Source organism: Bactrocera oleae, chromosome 5 (assembly GCF_042242935.1).
Source record: "Bactrocera oleae isolate idBacOlea1 chromosome 5, idBacOlea1, whole genome shotgun sequence".
Taxonomy (NCBI): Eukaryota; Metazoa; Arthropoda; class Insecta; order Diptera; family Tephritidae; genus Bactrocera; species Bactrocera oleae.
The window spans coordinates 71,907,369-71,931,518 of record NC_091539.1 but is presented as its reverse complement, the minus strand read 5'-3'; the positions used below and the strand labels follow the sequence as shown (position 1 = coordinate 71,931,518).

The following is a 24,150-nucleotide window of genomic DNA, read 5'->3' as shown; positions in this document are numbered from 1 at the left end:
CGATGATCATCATCAGCCGAAATCATCATTGAAATTCAAGGAAATAGAATTGAACATCTCCAAAACACCGATTTATCGCATTTTGACCGAACACTTGGGCTTACAAAAGGTGTGTGCACGGTTTGTTCCGCACAAAATGACTGACGACCAAAAATTGCTCAGAATTCAACATTCGAGGGACATCATTAAAGAGGCAAAAAAGACCCGAACTTCCTTTACAAGATTGTGACTGGTGGCGAAAGGTGGTGTTTTCAATATGATCCCGAAACGAAACGTCAGAGTGCTGAATGAAAGGCATCGGACGAGCCGAAACCCAAAAAATGGCGCCTGGAGAAGTCAAAAGTGAAGACAATGCTGATTTGTCTTTATGATTCCAAGGGTATTGTCCACAAAGAATTTGTTCCACCCGGCCAAAACGTTAATGCGGTATTCTACCTTGGAGTTTTGAAGCGTTTGGTGCGCCGTATTCGAGTTGCTAGGCCCGAATATCGCGAAGATTGAAGTTGGCGTTTGTTGCACAATAATGCGCCGTCTCATCGATCGACGCTTGTGGCCGATTATTTGACCAAAAATTACATTTTAACAATCAACCACTCCCCGTATTCACCTGATATGGCACCGTGCTACTTCTACCTTTTCGGAAAAATACATTTGCCGATGAAAGGAAAGCGTTATGCAGACGTGGAGGCCATTCAAAAGGCTTGCACCGGCATACTGGCGGCCATACCGAGCAACGAGCTAAAACACTCGTTCGACATGCTTTTGGACCGTGCAAAAAGCTGTATAAAGCAGAAACTGAAAAAAATTAATTGATTTTGCCGATAAAACCATTTGTTCTGTATTTTTTTTTAAAGTCCTGTTGAATTTGGAACGCACTTGTATGCTTCATTCATCCAAATCTTTTATTAATATTATAGTCCAATCATATACTTGTAAATGGAAATATTAACACCAAGCCACACAGAGAAATTACAAATCGGCGTCTAGACATAACAATTTTCCAAATATTATTTTGGAATCTGTTTAATTGTTACAAAGCAACAAACTCGCAATTTAATACCGATATTAAAGTGTTCCTATTGTATTATTTCCGTATCCTCACAGTAAATTTTAACACTTTAACTGAAAACGAAATTTATTTAAAAGCGATAATTTAGAAATTCTTATATATATATGTATATGCATTTACTTTGAAATAAGTAAATAAATACATTTGCTATCGCAATTCTCTAAAAATAAATCAAAGGAGTGAAAAACCAGTTAGTTACGAAATACCATTCAAAGTAGGAATTAAATACCATCAGCAAATACATACATACATATGTGTTAAATACAACTTAATGGACATATAAATTTATTAAGGAATAAAATCGTTTTAAGACAACTTAAAATAAGGTTAGGTTAAAAGAGGTAGATAATAAAAAAATATATAAAATGTTTAAGTTATAATAAGTGGTTATCGTATGACAATTTTAGAATTGATTATAGTACAATAAAGTGCATATATATACAAATTATAATAAATCTTCAATGAAAGAACAGGTATTAAAATTATGTACCCACAATTGTTTATTATATATACATATATATATATATATATATATATATATATATATATCAACCAATTATACTTATATGCAGTTTTTAATTAATTTAAAACTACTTATTTTTCATCTTACAGTTTTTTGATCAATTATTTGGTAAGAATAGCTTCGTTCGCATTTTTTATAAAGTACAAAATTAAAAATATAAACTGTAACCTGTAATTTTTTAACTGTACTCCAGCGGTAAAGAAATGCGCTCTGGTTTGTATGTACATGTATACTGTTTCATCTTATGGAAATAAAACATACAGACATACACACATACTTCACATATCAATCAATTACGATATATGTAATTCGCATTTTCTTTTTCTAATGTTGGAAACCCACTAATTTTGCCATTCAGTGACTTTCAATTAAGCATCATTTACAAACATATCAGCAACACGACGATTTTTCTGGCTCAGCCATAACCAAATTAAAATCTAAGCTATTTGGACGTGCAAATCCAGTTTTTATACCATCCCAGCCATCCTCTACTTTGTATTCTCCTGAACGTATTCGTGCATATACCTCCTGTGTAACCATACGAAAAGCTTCTTCAACGTTAACACCATTCCTAGCTGAAGTCTCAACAAAATGCAAGCCATTTTGGTTGGCAAAAGTTTGTGCTTCCTCTGTATTTACTTCTCGACGACCACCGGCATTTACCAGGTCTAATTTACAACCGACTAATGCAAACACTGGGCGATGCGGTTCAATGTGGCGCTGGGCTTCCATCATCCAAAGCGAAATATGTTCAAAGCTAGCATAATTTGTTATGTCATATACCAACAATACCCCAACCGAGTTTCGGTAGTATGATTTTGTAATTGAGCGAAAACGTTCTTGACCAGCTGTGTCCCATAGTTGGAGTTTTATTTGGGTTCCATCCTTCATTTCCATCAAGCGGGCAAAAAAGTCAACACCAACAGTGGGGTCAGATAGCTGTAACATTAATTTTAAAATAATTCTGTCAATATATCTTCATATAAAGCATGTAAACATTGTTATAAGCAGTAAAGTACAAACATACGTTACGGTATACTAGCTACAAGCATATGTTCTATAAAGAAGGATGATTTATCAATTAGCACATCTTTGTTTATTTGTATGTATGTGCTTACTGTCTCTGTTCAATTATGTAATTTACATATCAACATTTTTTTTATTTTTCTATTGAACTGAGCAGTCCTAGAAGTTTCTTACCTCGGCGAATTTACCATCTGTAAAGAATTTGAGTAACGAACTTTTGCCCACTGTACTATCACCAATTAGAATCAGCCGAAATTGGTAATCAAAAATAGGTTCAACCATTCTGCAAGTTGTATCTAATAAAGATTGAGATATAACAAATACAGCGCAATTGCTATAATTTTCCCACACTTTATTCAGTAGACGGATATAGTATGTATACTTTTGTTAGACACCTTCTCCAAAATCCGTTTATTGTGAAGATTTACTATATCAAATCTGATTAAAAATTATTAATACGATTAATATTTTCTACAGAGCTGCTAAAGTTTCAAAGAGTATATAATGGTTTCGTTTATATTGATTTGGTTCACTATTGGTAATATTGTAAGGTATTTAATTCCAAATGGGGAATCAAATTTAGTTACAATGTCTTCAAGGTAATATTGCGACGTATTTGCTCTCTGTTCATCACTTGCGTTTTATCTTGCAAACTTGAACTTTGTTTATAATATTAGGAGAAAATTGACTATTGTTTTTTGTTATTTACTTCGTTACATTCACTATGAAAATTAGATGCTGATAATCAAGTGTGAGTGATAAAAAGTGGTTTGCCTTCATATGTCAAACAATTGACTACAAAAGAAGGAAAGAAAGACACATTTTTGACGTTTTCTTTAATTCCTGACAATTTTGTTCAAAATGGGAATTCAAAAATACATAAATTTATTATAGACATAGTCGTGTGTTTTTGGTATTCATTACAATTGTAAGACGATTTATTATAATTATTTAGCAAATATTACGAACGATATATGAAATCCACAATTTTTGGGTGGACCTTATATATTTGTGTGTTCATGTGTAGTTTGTATTTATAGTGAATGGCAAATCCATTCAAACCTAAGAAGAAGAAAGTAAACAAACACATGTGAGCTAATTTTGTTAGAAATAATACATTATTCTAGATAGCCGTGAAAGAAAATGGTGCGTAGCAGAAAAATTCCTGCCCGCAAACACCATGGAGTTCGAGACCCACTAAAACAACTTGAAGAAAAAGAAAAACAGTATTACTTTCTATTTATATATATAATAGCATAAATATAATCATATACATATTTTTAGACTTAGGAAAGTTACGAACAATCCTCCTGAACGTGATAATCAGCAAGTTTCTTTCAAATTTGCACAATTTAAAAAGCTGGTTGAAGACACCAAAGCTGGTAAGAAAATTAAGCGAATCCATAAAGGAAAAGAAGATATACCTAAAGATAAATTAACACATCCCAAAAAAAATGGACACATTCAACAATTAAAAGAAGAGTCTGATGAAGATTACTTAAAGCGTGTGAATAGAATAACGTCCCAATCCTTGCGGGAAGCACAATATGAAGCCAAGTATGGTGTAAATGTTATTCGAAATCCAAAAACTGGAGAAATTTCAATAATCAAGAAGCCAAAGAATGAAATTGATGAATTACTAAGAGAAAAACAAAAGAATAAAAGTAAAGGTAATATGTCCAGAAATAAAGGAAAAGAAAAAACAGGAAAGCCTCTGGATCCAGAAGTTGCAAAAGAATTGATTAAACAAGCCATTAAGGAAGATAAAGTAGAGGTAAATTTTGCATAAAACGAAATATATTTTAAAGAAACCTTTACTATTTAATGCAGAAATCTCATCAAAATCACGATTTGGATGAATATAAACATGATGTAGTACGCTTTGGAGAAATTGTACATGCACCTCCAACATTTACAACGTTGCCTCGAAGAGCTGAAAAATCTGAGACCGTTCCAAGAGTAAGATGATAAAACATATGCTCGTATGTATGAATACCATAAGGTTCAACTCTTTTTTAACTTTCAGCCAGGAAAAAAAGCCAATTTACTACTGAAAACACTATTGCCTGATACCAAATGTGATCACGATCAATTGGAGAGTAAATGTAAACCAGTTTCAAGTAAAGTAGAAAAAGTAAGTCTTAGCGGTAAGAGGAAAAAACTTCCTGTTGCTACAAGAAAAATGATTGAAGACGAACAAAGCAAATTTATCGAAATTTATAGGAATATGAAGAAAAAACGAGTATTGACATCTTGATAATCAGGCTTAGAATTACAGTGTAATGTTTATTTTAAAATTAAAAGATAACAAAACATATTTCAAATAAAAATCGTCTATTTCAATTAGCTAAAAGCCTGTCTTTTTTGGCTATGATTGCATTTCATAATGGTTAGATTAACCATACAACTTTTAGCTAGCCGTCAGTTTAAGTTTGTTATAGTTGTTACTTTTTGATTTAAAGTAACAAATCTTTCGGAGTGTGTTAGATTATTATATACGCACGGTACAGAGTAGTAATTTGGTTTTTGGTAAATCTAACTTTCCGACAAAGTTAGAAGCGATTGCACCGCGATTTATAATGCACCCGAACGCTTTTGTAATAGTTGTGCAAAGCGCTGCGTGACTAGCAATGATGTATCAATGAAACGATCAACGCAATTGCTTAAACATGTTTCTGTCGAACTGTCGAGTTTCGAACCTGGTTTGCCAATGCACTTCTCCCAACAGATATCATTGAACTCATGTATCTGTAATATCGGGAGATATTATTGCATATTATATTTACTAAAATATAAGGTTAAAATTATACTAACCTGTGCATTCACTTGAGCCTTTTGTTTTTCAATCATCAAAAATTCCTGTAGTTCCTTATCGCTTGAAACCGACGATAGTGAATCAAAATCAGACATGATTTACAATTTAATTTAAAACAATTATTTCTAAAATAACTATATTAGAACAGCAATTGACAGCAATACCTGACCAGCTCTAATATCAAAAATTTATATAACCTCAAATAAATTATGTTCCACAAAAATTACAGTCAGATTTGCAGATGTTTTCCTTATACTACATTTACATAGAAGTTGGAAAATACATTCTTAAATTTTATTTATAAAAAGTAAGTTATGTAATATCTGTATAATCTGCTACAATAGTATGTGAACTACTATAAAAGACATCAAACAATCAACATAAACATCATGAAATAGCCATCTGGGTATTTGCTAAAGTATATAAATTTTTGTTTGGTATATATACGTATACATATAATTATTTCAAACGCAAAGATCTTCCTTTCAGGAGTAACACTGACAAATCCAAATATAATATTTGTTTTACTATTTAGTAAAACATTTGTACTACCAAAAATAGCACTAGTAAAGTAGTTGTACTAAGTTTTTCTGACATTCGCTGTCATTAATATTACATCAGCTGATTTTGTTTCTTCGAAATAGGCAAATTAAATGCAAATAAGCTAAAGCAGAAAAGTTATTTAGCCGGATAAGAAATATATTATTTCTTTGTTTTACATCAAATTTCAAACGTAAATTGTCAGACGATAGTGTGAAAATTGTGTCTATAAATAATAAAAGAAACCCATAATGATCCGAAATTGAAGTTTTAACTCCAATTAGTTTGTTATCAAATAATAATAATAATGAAAGAACAAAAGTTGTTACTTATTCTTTCGCAGTCGTTAATTGGTTAGTAAAGTGGTTCCTCATCAGATACACCAATTGTGCTTTTCAATCGCGGTCATACTTAGATGAATTATTGATTTTCTAGAATTTCGGGGTCGGCTTTAGAATAACGTCCCACGCTTTCGGGGATAAAACGGGTATGGGCGGATAGAGGAGATCCTCCAGATCAAGAATATATATAGATATAGCCGCGGGAAACTTATAGTTTTCGAGATATTTACGTTTAAAGTTGAAAATTTCAACTATTTAAAGTACGTATTTTTGCGAGTTAAAATGAATTATACACTTATATTTTTCACTTTTATATCCACTAACACTTGACTAATTCGTTTTTAGAAATTTTTTTTATATTAGATGCTGCAAAAATAGCTTTATTTCAATATTTAAATCATTCTTTAATTTTATTAATTTTGACAATAACAAAATGGTTGTGAATGTCAAAACATCAGTGTTGCCATACTAATATATTTTGCTAACGAAGAAAAATAAAATTAACAGAGAGATTGTATCCTAGATACAGGAAACAACGCAAAAAGAATTTCTGCGCGTAAAAACTTTGGTACACTCCGATGTTTGAAGCGCGGCCGAAGGCCGCCAACGCAAAAATAAGTTCTGCGCAAAAAAACCTTGATACACCCCGGTGTTGGATCGACCAGGGTTATTTTTTTGAAGCGCGGCCGAAGGCCGCCAACGCAAAAAGGAGTTCTGCGCAAAAAAACCTTGATACACCCCGGTGTTGGACCGACCAGGGTTATTTTTTTGAAGCGCGGCCGAAGGCCGCCAACGCAAAAAGGAGTTCTGCGCAAAAAAACCTTGATACACCCCGGTCTTGGATCGACCAGGGTTATTTTTTTGAAGCGCGGCCGAAGGCCGCCAACGCAAAAAGAAGTTCTGTGCGAAAAATATTTTGATACACCCCGGTGTTGGACCGACCAGGGTTATTTTTTTGAAGCGCGGCCGAAGGCCGCCAACGCAAAAAGGAGTTCTGCGCAAAAAAACCTTGATACACCCCGGTCTTGGATCGACCAGGGTTATTTTTTTGAAGCGCGGCCGAAGGCCGCCAACGCAAAAAGAAGTTCTACAAGAAAAAAGTAATATTGTCATAGAGGGTATAACATAATACTTAACATCAATGCTTTGTAATAGTTTATTTCTCTAGATTTTGGATACCTGTATTTGGGGTATTATCTGTTTTAATTTCTTTCAGTTCAATTACAAAAGATGTCGATAAGGTAACACTGGTTATTTGAAATTTTGCAACCCTTTTGTTATTGTCAGAATTAATAGAATTTAACAATAATTTAATTATTGAATTAAACTATTTTTGCACTATATAATGTAAAATAAATGTGTACAAACGAATTAGTGAAGTGTTAGTGGATATAAAAGTGGAAAATATAAGTGTATAACTCATTCGAAATGGGAAAAATGCGTACTTTAAATAGTCGAAATTTTGAACTTTAAACCCAAATATCTCGAAAACTATAAGTTTCCCGCGGCTATATCTATATATATTCTTGATCTGGAGGATCTCCTCTATCCGCCCATACCCATTTTATTCCCGAAAGCGTGGGACGTTATACTAAAGTTTTCCCGAATTTCGTATTAATGCCTATAAATATTATATATTCATAGTTAATTAAGTATATGATTAAAATGATATGGTCAATTTGTATAGGCACCGGCTTTTTCTTTTTGTATGTTCAACATGTGCGTTCAATATTTGAGTCCCGCACCAACATTGCATATTTATCACAATTAGAACGGGAGTCTTTGTTGCGGCGGGAGGACTCGCTCTATTATTCATTTTATAAGACACTTACAGAGGAAGCAGACTTTTGGAGCGGATACGATAAACTAACAAATTTAACTGGCATCGAATATCCCCAAAATGTGAATGTAATACAAAGGTTCCATGTGTTACCAGAATTGACAATAGGGTATAAAACCAAAAATGTAAATGCATATCGGTTATAATATAATAAAAAATATAATTATAGATATCTCTACCATTTGCTAAGGCGGTATGCTTTCACAGAAAACTTTCCAATATTTAGTTGTTGGCGGAGCAACGATGTTCGTTTACCTTTGGAACATCGTCATTGTGACGGCTTTGGACAACCCATGCAGTTTTACTTGGAATGCGTATGGCTTCTTGGCGGGGTCACTGTTCTAGTTATTTATATATATGGGACATTACTGAGGTAAAAGTTTAGAAAAGCAATTTTTCGTTATGGGTATATATGTGTTTTTTATGATTTCAGTGAAAATATATTTGGAGGCATTTACGCAGTAGTTTCTTATGTTATGTTTCACAGTTTTGCTTCAAAGATCTACGATTCACCTATGGCACGTGAAAATTTTGCCTTTCCAATTATTTTCATGCAAATGTTTTACCTTTGTTTGTGTATTGATCGCATCACAGAACGCAAAGCATATCATAAGCGGTTTTTTATAGTAAGACCAATATATTTTTTGTGTTTTATGATTTTCATTAATTATTGATTCCATGTGATATTTATAAATATATTTTACAGACCATCAAATTGACGCTGCTGACAGCCGTTGCTCTTCTCTGTTGGCAGTTTTCTTCTGTTATTTTTGCAACTCAGGTTCTTATTATGATGGCTCCTTGGACGCCAAGTTCAATATCTGAGGTGGTTTCTAGTACTTTTACTATTGATTATGCGATCTCGCAACTTATTGCCACATCACTAGCCTACTACTGTTCCTTTAACAACAATAAATATATTTTCGCCTGGCATATTGGTCCAGCAATTGGACTTCTGTTTCTCAGTATAGAGCGACAAGTCAAACCTCAATCTCCTAATAGTGGCGTTTCGCTCAAAACCATTTGGGCGGGCTTATTAGCGGCAATTAGTGTACAAGGAACTTTATATGATATGTTGGAGAGAACAGGATTCGCACGTTCAATTGACAACGGGTTCGCTTTATATCGTGATTTAATAGTGCAATGGAGCTTCCAGGCAAAAGTGAGTTTCACTACCAGCATTGCGGCCTGCAATCCAGTTTATCAGAATTTGAATATTGCCCATTTGTGGGAGCTTATAAAGACTCTAATTGTGAAGCCATATTGTATGTACGGTGTCGTGATGTTGGCAAAGTTTTTTCGCAAGTGGCGTAAGGGTAGTGAAAAAAAAAATCCCAGCAAAGATAATGTGGAACGAGCCAAAAAATATGTGCTTGAGGATTTTTTGGAAGAGAACCACATATCAATCTGTGATATGTCAAATAAGGAGACGGAGAATGATTTAATTGAATGTCTTAAGTTACTAGAAGATTGTGACTATGACTACAATCGCTATAAACAAGAGAGAACTAAGTCGAAGAACAATAAAGGCATTGAACACGAAGAGTTTATGAATAATATAAAATTATTAAAAGAGCAAATTAAAGAAGGTAACCAACGAAGAGATCAGAATAATCGAAACATTTCTAAAAGTAATCATTCTGAGAATTCAGGAGAGCAACAAGAAGAAAGTACTGATGGAAATATGAAACCGTCCACAAGTGAGGATAAAGCAACAATAAACAGTAACTCGATCCCAGTAGCACCAAACGTAGAAATGAACGATTCTGGGAATGATGTGAATAAAGACACTTTTACCGATAGTAGTGGCATACCGAGTGGTATAAAATGTGACGATACCAGTAAAAACACACGACGTTCACGGCATAAAAGCTCGGACTGCGAAGTTTCCAAAGCTGACTATCATAGCGAGATTTTCAGTTTCCATTATGTCTATAGCTTTGTGCAAATGGCCGTTTTTACCGCCTTAGGGCTTAGTATAAAAAAATTATTCTTCCTTTGTTTCACTCAAGGTTGTGTTATTGCGCCGACAATATGCTCTAAGTTTTGGTATCGCAAACAACGCAATATATTTTGGGCAGTATCATTGGCGGTTTTTTTAACCAGCATGGTCAATCCCGGTTTAGTAGTGAGTATTAACTAGAGCGACATCATTTTCAGCATTAAGTTTTTAAAATCCTTTTTATTTTTCATCCGTGAAACGATTTTAGAATATACGTGAAGAATACTTTCCTACACGCCAAGGACATGCTAGTGATGATTTAGATAGCATGTTGGAATGGATAAAAATTAATACGGAGCGTGACGCTGTTTTTGCAGGTTTTACTCAATAATTACAATTTTCTCCAAATGCCTTTATTATTGCCATTTTGAAAATTGCAGGTCCAGTAGAAATTATTGGCACGGTGCATTTAGTTACTAGACGCCCGATTGTAAACCACGCCCACTTGGAAATACGTCATATCCAGTAATTATATATAAAATTTTTAGGTGTTTGGTTGAAATTAAACATAAATTGATTAGAATACCGAATTTAGATATAATAAACCAAGAAAATATGCATATCAAAAAGGGGTGCAATACATAACAGCCTAAATTGAGTTGCGCCCTTTTTTTGTACCGTATGTGGTTGTGACTGTGAGATTGAAGATTTCGTTTCGAATTCACCTTGTGTCTTGATAACATATTTAAAAGTGTCTGTTTTATATAATGCACATAATATTCAAGTCTTAAATCATTGTAACATGCTTTTTTAATACGGTTTGTTTTTAATATTGCTGTTCTATATTGCAGTGAACGCACCGAACATGTCTACTCAGTGTTCAGCCGCCAACAGTCATCTGATATTTACAATCAATACTCACAACTTAAAGTGCAATATTTGATTATATCACTCCAGGACTGCAGCAATGAAATTCGGTACGTAAATTTTACGATATGTTGTTTTTATATATGCATAAAAATATTTGTCTGTACTTGTTATTTTATATATTTTAGTGATGAATGTGACCTACTTTCGATTTGGGATGACCTGCAGCCGTCGAATCGCAAATATCCGCAATTTTGTTCAGAATTGGCAAACAAGAATATACCTAGCTTCTTGAAAGTATTCTCTAATGATTATTACGGTATTATTAAGATGTTTTCGCAGAGTGTACAAATTAATTTGAAGCTCAGTAAGATGCCCGAAAAAGTAATGTAGCCAAGTAGTCAAACTTGCTTCGACTGTAAGTAAGGCAATGGTAGATAAAATTGCAAAGAATTTAAAATGTCAATTATGTTACTTTATTTATATACAAAGTTTAATGTTTTAATGTTACGTTCATATTTTATATTTATTGTAATTTTGACAAGAGACATTTTAAGCCTCGATATACTACGATTAAACATCTATCTTACTAGTATATATTTCATAGTTGTGGTTAAATGAAAATAATTTTTAAGAAATAGAAATTTAAACGACTGTAGATGTCCTAATGTATATATATATATACATATGAGAATATGAAAAGTGTAGAAAGCTACACAATGAGCAACACCTACACAGTTTTAACTCAATTTGAAATAACAAGCAGATTTAAATATTGAAAATTGTTCAAAGAGAAATCTTTATATCATGAAAGTTTTTTTAGATAATTTTTTTCTTTATTACCTCGAATGCCAAGTTTACTGAATTTTTAATTAGACTGCCCTCTTGCATTCCATTTCAGGCTTATTTGTATAACCTGCGGTTAAAAAAATTATAATGAAAATAACTAAGTTTAAAAGTTTGAAATTAGCGACCTTTATTAATTTGTATATTTTGTATGAAAAAGTGGCCTCTAGTTGACTTTTATGTTACATGCATTATTCATATCTACATTTTTTGTTTTCGATGGGTAATTATTTACAATTATTTGTCATTGAAGACAGTGCAGAAAACCGTGTTGCAAGCGTGATGTTTATTCGTAAAGGAAACATTTCACATGCAATAAGGCAATCATAGTTTTTCTTGTAATTAAGGGCTAATGTCCGGTTTATGAAATATGCTAAGAGTTTAAGATGCATAAGATAATATATTTTGTTAAAAAAAAAAAAAAATATTGTGTACATATGTATTGGCTGTTCTCAACTACTTTTAAATTGTTGAGTTCTAAGGATAAAGAGACTGCTTCCATATCTCAACTAACCCTAATGCATGGGAAATAATGTAATAAATTGTATTATTCTTAGTTAAATATTTGGCAGATATGTTTCCACTAGATTTTGAGTATACTTTATTTTTTTTGATAGCAAGTAAATCCAGTAGAAAAATAAACAGACAATATTTTACAGTTTAAAAATAAATCTTACAGTATTCATTTGATCTTATTTTTTTCAGTGTTTTCAATTTTTTTACTTCAAGGAGTCTAGTAAATGGCAAAATAATGTACTGTTACGAACTGTGCGACTAACCATATTAACAGCTGCAATTTAATAACACTATATCGAACTAGGAAGCCAATGAAATAAAAATATGTATTACTTTCATTACAATTGTGTTGGTTCGTAAAATGTGATTTACTATATTTATAAATAAACTTATCAAAACAAACTTTACTTACTTACACTCAGTTAAGTAGTAATTGTATGTTTTCATTGTTTAAAATCAGGCAAACATGTAAACTTCTGAAATTTAATGTAAAAGTGAACATTTGCAAAGTGTTCAAATCAAGGGAGTTTGAATTCTTAAACGCTTAATGTAGCTTTATGGTCTCTATATAAATACAAACCTTTTAAACTCAAGCGCCACTATATTGTACATGAATATGTCGGGCTTATTTTAACTTGGACACCACCATTTTTTCTGCATTAAATTTCATTCAAAATAATATCTATTAGATCAATTTTCAACGTATATGTTTTACCATTTATTCCTATTTAGATACGACTCATTGAAAATTAAACTCCATTTTTATTTACTCGTACACTTGTAAGTTCTACCACAGGCACGGAGATCTCCAAATCCTGAATATATATATATATATAAATGTATATATATATAGTAGAAATATGATTTTAATTTTAACTGTTTTATTTTTACTCAAAATATTTATATTCTGGTATAATATGAAAGAGTATAAAAACTAACAAACAGTAAAATAAGCAATTAACGAAAATTTTAAATGTTAATGATCACTAAATCAATAGCTTTTTTTGGTGTTTAGTTGGCAACTCAACTTACTAATGAAAATGTAATATATGATACTGAAATACTGATTAACTTACCCTTCACTTTAGTATTATTTTCTATTGAAATGCTGGTTGATAAATTATAAAAATACTTTGAATCTTCACTTTATTTTTATTTGTATAAATTTATTTAATTACAGTTAATTTGCGACATTTACATATAGAAGTACCTTTTAATATTCGAAGCATATTCAGCGGTGTTTCGGTATACTTTGGGGGCTTTTATCAACTCACATACTAACATGGCGTTTTTCCATCATACAAGTATATGTATATATTCATACATATGTATGAATGTATTTTCTATTAAGGTAAACCATAAATCATAAATGATACATTAGTCTCAATGATTGCTTTTAAATTAAGAAAGCAGTTATTTAAGATTTCATTACAATCTCTAAGCACACACTGGTGTGAATGAATCAAGCGTCTTTGCATTTGCTAAACACCTATGTGTGTATGGGTATGTCGCAATAAAAGTTCGCTGCTTTATTTCTAAAAATTAATATTTACACAAAAGCATAACTGTTTGCATTTAATACTCGGTTGTTTATTATTAATATTATTTAATAACTTTTTACATTTTTTTTTGTATAATTGCATTTATTTTTTTGTATAATTGCATTTTGAAGGCGTTTTGATCACTAATTTTAATGCGGCTCTTATTTGAATGCTTTTAGTTTTCACACGTTGTGGTTGTTGTGCTCCTTGCTTTTCATATAACCGTATAACTACGTTTACATATGACTGTATGCATGTGTGTACAAATGTACAATTGTATATGCACTCTTAAAAAGGGGATGTTTCTTCAACTCGAGTCAAATCAATTTCTTTTGGTTATAGTTACTTAAAATAACATATAATTGCCTTCTTACAGTCTTTAATAATATTAAGGGCTAAATATTTCAGGACTGATCTCTATTTGTTGGATGACATCAAGGCACGAACCACGGATGGGAGGAGAAGCAACTAATTGACAAGTGGAACAACTTAGTGAACAAAGGAATAATTGCGTTTGTGTTGTAAGTAACAGATATGAAATAGAGCATGGTTGAGCAGTTAAGCGCCAAGTATCAAAAATTATGTATAGTAGAAAGATACTAAGAATAACTAAGAACGGGAATAACGATATATAAAGAAATCAACTATTCTGCCTTCCACCTTTGCTCCTTTTATCTAATTTTGATGTGGAATGGTGAGATAGTTTTAATAGATTTTCAGACATTTGATTTAGGCAATTAGTAATTAAGTAGACAAATAATTTATTGACTCAATTAAGATATTGTCTGGAACACTTATCACACTACTCTTCTAGGATCAACCAAACTATCATGCAATTTGAAATTAACTGAAATACAAAGTCTTATTGTATAATTCTTACTAAATCAACATGTGTTTCTTTGGCTATGGATATACGAATAAGAATGAGTGGGGTGAGCTGGTGATTGACGACCAGAACTTACTAAATGTATTTACCGCCTATATATAAAACTTTCAGACAGTCCATTACATCAGACAATTGGCAAATACGTAGAGACAATTTGGCAATTGTTTCTAATTACTACAACTATTTGATCAACAAATTATCCACCTTTCTATGTATTTGTACATAATAACTGATTAAAATAATTTAAAATTATAAAAAAAATAGTTCTTTTTACCCATTTTCAATTTTCTATAAATATATATCTCCTAAATTAATTTATTTAAGTCTAACTACAACTGCTTGGTAGCTGTTGATATTTTTTGATACTCTAGTCAACCCCACTGACACAGAGTTGAAAACCGTAATACCGAGAAAAGCTGAAGTTTCACAACCGGCATTTCAAAACTTCAACCAAAATGCAGTTGGGTGGAAACCCGTAATAGGGGCCAAAGAAACGGAATGGACCATAAAGGAAAGAACAAACAATTCCGTCATTTGGAGCTCAAGTGCGTCTAATATAAGGTTATATTGCATTCATGTGACTGAAACCAACAACCAATTGCCCTAGAACTAGCTAATACTTCTCTCATTTCATGAGATTCGCATCGTAATTTATCACCACTGTCACATTAAACCTATACGTATAAGCGAAATGACCCCTACGGCAAAGATAGAAGAATTCTGGATAACATCAACAAAATCGAAGCACCACGCAACTTTGCAAAAAAAATGAAAGCAAATAATACAACTATATTTAGGCAAATTTGAGTTTATGTATCTATAACCACATGTTTGCCTCTACAAAAATTTTAAATTTATTCAATCTTCATTCAAATGTGAGCGCTTGCTGCAGTTATTAACTTTATAATATATTAAATTTATAATGCATAGCTTTTTCCAATTGAATATTTATCACAGCAACAATTATTTATGCATATCATTTAATCCATTATTTGGTAGTAATTTCCTAAGACCTAAGCTTCCTCCTTTTCCAGTCGTATCTGCATAGGCATGGGTATGTGTGTGTAACTTAAGACGGGTTTAATTTGGAGCACAAACTCAGTAATTCCGCGTAGAGATTCAATAGATTGTACGCGAAGCATATGTACACAGTATATCAGATGAAAGTTATAGTAAAATAAAACGAAATAATCAAAGCAGAAGGCAAGTGGCTCATTAAGAAGGATACGGGATACGGGAATACATCTGCAGGTTAAACTGCGCTTTTCTCTATAAAAAGCACAACAAAATATTGTCTCGCTCGTGCCCTACAAATAGTAAATGTACTATTATACGAGCACATACTCGTACATATGTTTATGTATTATTTGCTGAAATTCACTCGGTTGGGAATTAGAACCGAAATGGCTGGATAATAAATTTTATAAGGGAGTCATGTTTCAAGAACTGGGTTTTCTCAATATGCGTACTAATAATTTTTTAAGTATTTTAGGTTTTCAAGTTTAATTTAGCTTTGTGTTTGCTTATATGTACATATGTATAATACATATGTGTGTATATTCAATAACAATTTGCTTAGGCGTTAATTTATAAAATTTGATTCGTAACAAAAGCTCGCTTATATTTTCTTAAATATAAGTACCTACATTCTTTCCTATGCGACAATTTGTCATTGTTACTATTATTACAAGTATTATAATTATAATTATTTTTTTCTTATTAAATAATATTTTTTTACAATTTTAAGTAAGCATCAAAGCAGCGGTACTAATATCGGCTCCTAATTAATAATTTTATGTCAACACTGCTGTAAAGAATTATGATTTTCTATATTGGAAAATATGTATTTTAAATAATTTAAAATCTATAAATAAAATAACCTGTACAAAGGGGAAAGCTCTTAGTATAAATCACAAAAGTCCCAATATGTGAGCAAATTAAATTTTGGTAAACCATAATAACTGTACAAATACTATTTCCTTTTTCGCATCCGTGAGACGCGTTATCCGATTTAACTCAAATCCGTCTTATTGTAGGGCCTGTGAAGAAAACCGACACTTTCCGCTTGAATTTCTCCATGGGTGGCTCGTGATCTGATTCACTCTCGTAGCCATCACTCTCGTCGTCTTCACCAAAAATGATAGTTCGTGTGTACGGCTGCACTGGCTCAGAGCCATCCGACTCACAGAAACCCGGATTTAGTATTATATTCGGTATAAGCTCTATGCCTTCCCAACCATTTTCGAAATCTATATGTTCAACAGGAATTCGCGATACGTTTTTGAATAAGTCGGCGATATATATATAGTAGTGCATAGAGAAATTGAGAGTGTACATATACATATATGAGTTGCATTAATGTTATTTGTTGCGATTATTTTTATTTTCATATTGCGTAAATAATAATTAATTAGATTTGAGTGAGATTTTTAGTGAAAAAGAGAGAGAGAAAGAGAGAGACGCATTGTGGAATGAAAAAGAGAAGAATAAAGAAAAATTGTGTTTTGAAAATGCCGTTAATCCCATTTTATAACTGTAAAATTTAAATGTCATTTCTGTTGGTTTTGATGTTGATGATGGTGGTGTGCGCATAGGGCAGAGTGACGGGACAATGGTTGCCAATGATGACATTATAAATTTCTCTTTTGGGTAGCAAATGACTAAAATTAAAAATAAAAAAGTAAATAAATGTATATACAGAAGCAGTTTCATCAACGAATGCAATAATGTATTTTTATTATATATTATATTTCAATTCTATCAACAACATCAACAACAGCAACGACAACAGCAATATATTAACAATGACAACAACACACATTATACAATTCATTTCAACATATTTACAGATAAGGTAATTATTTTACAATAATACATAGATATTTAATTTTTGTATATTCCTTTAACTCTTTGCTCTAAAACAACAACAAAGCTTAATACTAACTGAGTGAAAAGTGGAAAAGTGTAAATCGCATAAACTACCGTATTTTTAGTACACGTACTTATATTTATTGTATAAATACAAAGCTTTTGCCTAAAAAATTTTCTTTTTTAGTTCATTGATTGTCCATTTAAATGTAAGATTTGTTTAAATTAAGTGTTTTTAGCAATTGCTTAAAATCATAAGCTAAGTTTATATACATACATCCACGTTTCAAACGAAAACAACAATATTGCAAATAGTTTTATACAGAATTAAATTTTCAGTTTTGATTTATGAATTTGAAGTGAGGTTCATCCCATAAAGTGGATAGTACCCACTTTACCTCAAACATCAAGATAAAGTAAAAACCCTAAGGATATGATTACGTCTATGTTTCAAATCAAAAACTGGTAAACTAATTATGAAAATTTGAAAATAATCGAACTTTTTCCAATTATAAAATACGGACGTCGTGTATAGTGGTCACAGGAGCTCCTGCGCCTCTCTTTTCAACTAACCATCACCACGAAAAAAATCAAATTGCCCCTCGGCAATTCATACATGTACAAGATGTATACATGAATACATATTTGTACTTGTTTATTAGAAAGATATGTAGATGAGCCAAAATATATTCAGCTACTCTTGGGGTAAGAATTCTAGGTACTATCAAAAACTAGGATGACCCCTTTTTCGAATATATCAAGAGCTCTATATTGCCTCTTTATATATACTATATATCTTTCCTCAACAAAATGGTTTTAAAATTTTCTTATATATGTGCTGGAACTTACTGTACTTCATAATATACCTAAAAATATAGGAATGAAGATGGTACAAGTACAAATAAATAAGTGTGCAGGACATTTCTAGATTAAAAATTAAAGCAAATTTTATTACATGTATATTTTTATATTTGTTAAACCCGAATTTCGAGCAATTAAATGTGCAAAATGCTAAAGGGGTGTTCAGATTGCACTCGCTACAAATGGAATGTAAGTTTTAAATCTGTTGCTGTTGTTATTATTGTATGTGTCTTTTATCAACCTTTGACTTATTACAACAACAAGCTGACAGGTATAGACACGAACCTAGAGCAAGTGTACCAAATCGAATAAACGGGCTTTAGGACTTTATACACTATTTTGAAAGATCAAAAGTTGGTATGATTCTCAAAACTTGAAATAATATTTCAATATTGAAAGCTTCGGAAAGATTCGGATTTATGAACATTACAATAATAAATTATAATTTATTTGCTTTTTTCTTGAAGTTTAAACTTTTTTCTGCTTAATTTTCCAATTTTTTTTTTCATGTTGGACATAATATGTCACAAAATTGGCTTTATGATTCTTTTATTCTATTAAAAGTGCAATAACTCTCTTAGCAATTAAGCCAGCAATGCAAAATTATGTGGTCAGCTTGATATTAGGTTTATAAAAATTGGACTTTGGACATTACCACTTTTAAGCAAACTAAGGACTTCAGACTCGCTTCTTTTACGCAAAATTTCAATTAAATGTGTTATGGGAATGTATAATATACATTCATATGTTATCTCATTATCAGCACAAGTACACATGTGTAAGTATAGCGGTCCATTTTATCTACAAAAATACTTTTTTTTTCAAGATGTGTACTACTGGTGGTATACGTAATTTTCGAATGTTGATTTGGTTGAACTTGTCGCAAGCGATCTGAAACACCCGATATGCAAACAATAAACAATATTTACACATTTCAATCATTGCAACGTACTATGATTATAGAAACATACATGTATCAAAGCAAAAGTACTCATATATTTAAAATTGTACATAAAGCAAAATAGGAAATAATAATGAAATAATAAAGGGCGAACAACAAAGACGCGTTCTAATTGAAATTAAGCCATGACAACAACATTCAAATTGCGTTCAGCATCTGCATTCGGTATATTACGAGTAGCTATAGCACTGGTGGTGGTGTAGTTAGTGTTAGTAGTGATAGTGTTTGTAGTATCTGTATTATGGTTAGTACCCGCTTGCGATGATTGATAACATTCTTTCGATAAAACTATACATAGTCCAATTGCTAATATCACAAGAGTTCCAAGTACAACACTGACGGCGATTATCCAAATGCGCGGATCGAAATTATCTAAGTCGGGTTGTATAAGGCGTATTAAATCTATATAAGAAAGAAAAAGATATAAAAAAGAAAGATACGTGGAAAGGCGAGTTACGAACAATAACACACAACAAAATAGTAAAAGTTACAGGAAATAATAGCAAAAAGTCATATTCATGTTAGTTTCCATACGCATATGTTGGTAATGTATGTAGATATCTATGGTTGTATGGCTATGTGTATGTTTGTGTATATGCATGTATATATGTTGAATGATAGACACATTTACAGATACATCTTTAAAATCTACATACATTTAGTGAAATCTGGAAATTACATTTTGTTTATGAATTACATAAGAGTGTAGAAATGACAACTTTGGGGCTGGACGAATATTGTAGGGGTTTTATGTTTAATGAACATAAGAAGTTATTTCTTGAGTAATATGGCAGAGTATTCGTAAAGAGTTCCGAAAATATTTAGTGATGTTTAGCCGAATTCCATCATCGAATTCAGTGGAAATCATTATTCATTAACTTAATCAAATATCTTAAATGTACGGCAAATTTTCTAACGTAATTTAAATTTTAAATATTATTTTTGGTTTTTAACTTAGTTAGATCGATTCGGCAAGCTTTTCAAGTAAGCTGTCAGTACTTCGAAGATGAGGCCTTAACGGGAAAATTGTGAATAGTTATAAGAAAATTTCGCAAATTTTGGTTTGTTAATGCCAAAAATTTATCCATCTTTCACGAATTGAGAGACACAAGTGACAGTTTGAGTCCCAAATTTTCTGTTGGAGAGAATCAATTTTTTATGAAGCTAGCTTTATTAAAAATCGCAATTTGAAGTTTCTTATACTCCATGCATGTTCTTGAACCAGCAAAATAAAATTTTGTAAACAATAAGACATTAGACATTTTCTTCTTTTTTCGATTTCGCAAGTAATTAAATAATTTTCGTTCCAAACCATTTTATATATTGTTTTCTTTAGGATATAAATTACACCTAGAGATTTGTAATTTTGCAATCGAACACAATTATGATTTATTACTGAAACTGACTTACACATAATAAGTTTGCCATGTCCTTCCTATCTCTTATTCACTTCAATGAAACACATATTTATACATTCATTGCCATTGTTCTAGCCGAAGATCGCTTTTTAAAAAAATTTGCATATTCCACCCTAAGGTGTCCAAATATTACAAACAACTATTTTATGAGTACATAATATTGACCACGCACACAATTTGTAGCAGTTGAACACAATTATGTGTGTACGTATATGCAATTTGGCTTAGTTAAAAACTACCTATAGAAGTATTATTAAGTGTCTTCTGTATTAAATTGCAACCACACTCACCCTCCTCTTTGGTTTCGGGAAGCGTTGTTACATTGGTGGTAACAACCTCGCCGCTGCCTAACTGGTTGTTGGCCCATATCCGAAATTCGTAGGTAGTGTTGGGCTCTAGGCGATATACCTCCATTTGCCGCTGATACCGTCCGTTGATATTCGGTAAAACGTTAATGCAAAAATCATATGAATATATTATTTTTAAGATAAATAAGTTAGTGCGACTCTTATCGAGTCGGTGGCGGCAAAGATATGAAATGAATGCAAATAAAAATTATAACACGCAAGTGCTAAGTACCAGGGTTGTTTTCCATTGCATGCAAATGAAATAACGGAAATATTTAGCTCATGTCATGTGGACGTAATGGCCACTTGCCATCGAAATATTTGCATTACCTACTATATACTACTTGTATATACAGTGCACTGGTACTGGCATTGTAACGATTGATCAATTCCAACGAGAATGTTTAGAGAGACAATAAACATGGACTAAATCGTTGGTCTACATATATTCGTGTAGGTGCATTTTGTAACTTACAACATTCGGTGCAATATTAATTGGGTCCATGCGACTCCATTCGTGTTCGAACGATTGGTTGTAGGGTGTCTCATTGTACGAAACATTGCGAAATTCGGCAGTAAAGCTGCGCACCGGGTAACCACCGGAATTGGTTTTGTTAAAACGCCAGATAAGAAAGCCCAGAATAGTGGATGCTTTGAAGTAAAGTTGTGTAACAGGCCCTGGCGGTGTGCGCACGGTCAAGTTGACCTTTTCGACAGCTTGGTACTCCTCCGCCTCGGTTTCTTCTTCGCTCTTATTACCATTATTTGCTTCTGTCTTCCGTGCTGTGTCCGGTGTAGGCGCTTTCATTGTTTGGCCACTATTGTTTAAGGTGGTGGCTTTGTCAGCTTTTGAAACTTGCTGCGCTGTCGATATGTTCACTGTGTTTGCATTTGTGTTTGCGTTTGTGGCTGTGGCTACGGCTATTGTGGGCACTGGCATTGGAAGCGATGAGGTAGTTGAAGCATTTGCTGCACTCATGTGCACCATTGTTGATACATTTATATCTTCTGACGATGATGAGGTTGACGATGATGACGTTGATGTCAATATCAATGATGACGCCGTCGTTGGCGAGGCAGATGTAGGCAATGATGCTGTTATTGATTTTCTCTGTTCATTTGTTGCTTGTGCATTGGAGCCGGTATTGGGGGCGGAAGCTTGACGAGGCGGAACCGCAGCAAAGCACACGTACAGACCACGTTCGTCGGTCGATACATTGGTCAACACCAAAAACTTTCCTGTCTGCAATGGAGAATATGATTTTTAATCTATTAAATTATACCCTTGTATTATATACTTGTATACAAGTATGTATACGTATTCAAATATATGGAAAAAATTAAAAAATTTAAATTTGAATTATTATTAGCGCAATTGACAGTGATTACCGGACTTCAATGAACAATGATACACGGCGTATCAGTAATCTCTTCTTAGGGCACGAGGGGCCAGGTTAAACTGACTTATTGGGGCAATAGACCTTAACAGCTGTTTCGCAACATATATTTCAGCGTTCTAGTGGGCAAAGAAGCCACTAATAAATGCTATTACTTTGCATAGTTCCGCTAATCGGAACGGACTCGGATTTATATCCATCCAAGAACGGTCAACTTGACAGTTCTCCTCATAAATATTGGGAGGGGAGAGGGGCAATGGTTTCAGTTGCCACTATCCAAACAACAACAATTAGTAATTTGATACACTTCCGATTGCAATTGTACTGCGCCTCTGACTTGGAATTTTGTGTCTTCTCAAGTGGAAATAATTTCAATGCCTGACCACTTGTTGTTGCCTTGCATAATACGTAAATTTACAATATTTTCAGCCGCAAGTCTTTACGGCTGCTCAAATTCGAATGTTTGAATCCGCTTCAAATGTAGGTATGTTTGTGTATAATAGAATATGCTTTAGTTCGGAGTGCCACGAACGCACAGATATTTGTTATCAGATTGTACTTATATTAGAAGCCACGCGTTGCATGTATTTAAATATTATTATGCCAATAGACTTATGTAATGTAATATGAAAATAAATGACCATTTTCTCACCTGTATTATGGTGCTATTGTTGCCGCTTTCCTTAACCCACATAACGTTGCCCTCCGCTGTGCAGGGTATGGAAATATTTTTGCCTTTATCGGTCACGTATTCGTGGTATTTTATTGACGATGTTAAAACCGTTAGAACTGCATTGAACAAATACAAAATATATACATATATATATATTATGTGGTTACATTTATTATTACTTGCTTAATTGTATAAGTACCCAAATATTCAAAAAGGAGAACGTTTAAAGTTTATAGGACAGCAAATGTATAAATAAACAACCGGGGTTAAAGCACAGTGCTGAGAAAAATCTCATACCTTACAACTATTGTGCTCAGAACACTTTAAAAGCTTCTAAATATGTATGTGGATATAAAGTTGCTCAATCGCCTTCTTGATCTCATGGAAAGAGCACGGTCGGCGCTTATGAACTAAATATTTAATAGTTTATAAATTATGTACATTCAACTATTAAGGCAAGGGCCGAAGTCCACTTTTCAAACTCATCAATCAATCATCTTCTCATACATATTCACAAGCAACGGTTAGGCGAACACACGGAGCATAAAACATATTGTGACTATCTTATGCAGTGACCATAAAGCTTCTTCTTTAAAGCGTGTCAAGGAAGTCTATTATAGATCTATATCATTAATAGTTTCTAATCCAAAATATTTCAGAATAATATCCAGCATTATAGGTATATTAAGCCAAGAAATTAAATTGGATAAAATCTTCGAATTATTTTTTGAACCATAACTTCGTAATATGCAGATACTATGTAATGTTCGATTTTGTTTAAAAATAGTTATTTTCCAAGTGCTTTTTTGTTTTTTTCTTTTACGACGGTCAGATTCATTCTATAAAAATCTTTGTCTAAAATTTAATCAATAC

The 24,150-nt window shown here is 32.5% G+C and overlaps 5 protein-coding genes and 1 long non-coding RNA gene across 13 annotated transcripts in view; 3 read left to right on the top strand and 3 right to left on the bottom strand.

The window, feature by feature from the left end:
- Positions 1-1,545: 1,545 nt before the first annotated feature.
- Positions 1,546-3,387, bottom strand: Rab39 (RAS oncogene family member Rab39). 2 transcript variants are annotated; one of them, XM_014246995.3, is made up of 3 exons: positions 2,970-3,387; positions 2,793-2,914; positions 1,546-2,531 (listed from the first exon to the last, which is right to left on the bottom strand). In XM_014246995.3, the coding sequence occupies exons 2-3, from the start codon at positions 2,898-2,900 to the stop codon at positions 1,983-1,985; spliced, it is 657 nt and encodes a 218-aa protein (XP_014102470.1). In that variant the 5' UTR covers positions 2,901-2,914; positions 2,970-3,387; the 3' UTR covers positions 1,546-1,982. The 2 variants fall into 2 exon arrangements, with proteins under 2 accessions (XP_014102470.1, XP_014102471.1); XM_014246996.3 differs by having other exon boundaries at positions 3,001-3,387.
- Positions 3,388-3,654: 267 nt separating this feature from the next.
- On the top strand, positions 3,655-5,620 carry LOC106627027 (coiled-coil domain-containing protein 137). Of its 2 annotated transcripts, none has more exons than XM_014246994.3 (4): positions 3,655-3,844; positions 3,903-4,386; positions 4,449-4,577; positions 4,645-5,620. In XM_014246994.3, the coding sequence occupies exons 1-4, from the start codon at positions 3,762-3,764 to the stop codon at positions 4,873-4,875; spliced, it is 927 nt and encodes a 308-aa protein (XP_014102469.1). In that variant the 5' UTR covers positions 3,655-3,761; the 3' UTR covers positions 4,876-5,620. The 2 variants fall into 2 exon arrangements, with proteins under 2 accessions (XP_014102469.1, XP_036221402.1); XM_036365509.2 differs by having other exon boundaries at positions 3,668-3,844; positions 3,903-4,392.
- Tim8 (translocase of inner membrane 8) lies at positions 4,864-5,528 on the bottom strand. Its single transcript, XM_014246999.3, has 2 exons — positions 5,433-5,528; positions 4,864-5,366 (listed from the first exon to the last, which is right to left on the bottom strand). The coding sequence occupies exons 1-2, from the start codon at positions 5,526-5,528 to the stop codon at positions 5,193-5,195; spliced, it is 270 nt and encodes an 89-aa protein (XP_014102474.1). The 3' UTR covers positions 4,864-5,192.
- Positions 5,621-6,067: 447 nt separating the features above from the next.
- Positions 6,068-12,758, top strand: LOC106627031 (C-mannosyltransferase dpy-19 homolog). Of its 3 annotated transcripts, none has more exons than XM_036365448.2 (10): positions 6,068-6,326; positions 8,002-8,263; positions 8,324-8,527; positions 8,588-8,780; positions 8,861-10,282; positions 10,365-10,473; positions 10,537-10,621; positions 10,948-11,073; positions 11,152-11,381; positions 12,515-12,758. In XM_036365448.2, exons 1-9 carry the CDS (start codon positions 6,281-6,283, stop codon positions 11,354-11,356), a joined length of 2,652 nt encoding a protein of 883 aa, XP_036221341.2. In that variant the 5' UTR covers positions 6,068-6,280; the 3' UTR covers positions 11,357-11,381; positions 12,515-12,758. The 3 variants fall into 3 exon arrangements, with proteins under 3 accessions (XP_036221341.2, XP_014102478.2, XP_014102475.2); XM_014247003.3 differs by lacking the exon at positions 12,515-12,758 and having other exon boundaries at positions 8,861-9,743; positions 9,807-10,282; positions 11,152-12,480; XM_014247000.3 differs by lacking the exon at positions 12,515-12,758 and having other exon boundaries at positions 11,152-12,480.
- Positions 12,759-13,437: 679 nt separating this feature from the next.
- LOC106626925 (uncharacterized) overlaps positions 13,438-24,150 on the bottom strand; it is a 20,689-nt gene continuing 9,976 nt past the window's right edge. The window contains exons 2-6 of one of the 4 annotated variants that reach the window (XM_036365489.2): positions 23,257-23,393; positions 21,683-22,450; positions 21,151-21,280; positions 19,695-19,844; positions 13,438-17,001 (exon numbers count right to left, since the gene is read on the bottom strand). In XM_036365489.2, coding sequence (XP_036221382.1) covers positions 16,769-17,001; positions 19,695-19,844; positions 21,151-21,280; positions 21,683-22,450; positions 23,257-23,393 — 1,418 coding nt within the window. In that variant the 3' untranslated portion in view covers positions 13,438-16,768. The other 3 variants (XM_036365488.2, XM_070110700.1, XM_070110699.1) reach the window with 3 other exon arrangements.
- LOC138857602 (uncharacterized) overlaps positions 17,520-24,150 on the top strand; it is an 18,845-nt gene continuing 12,214 nt past the window's right edge. The window contains exon 1 of the long non-coding RNA XR_011396751.1: positions 17,520-17,606. This is a non-coding gene — a long non-coding RNA (uncharacterized lncRNA). The remainder of the gene's footprint in view (positions 17,607-24,150) is intronic.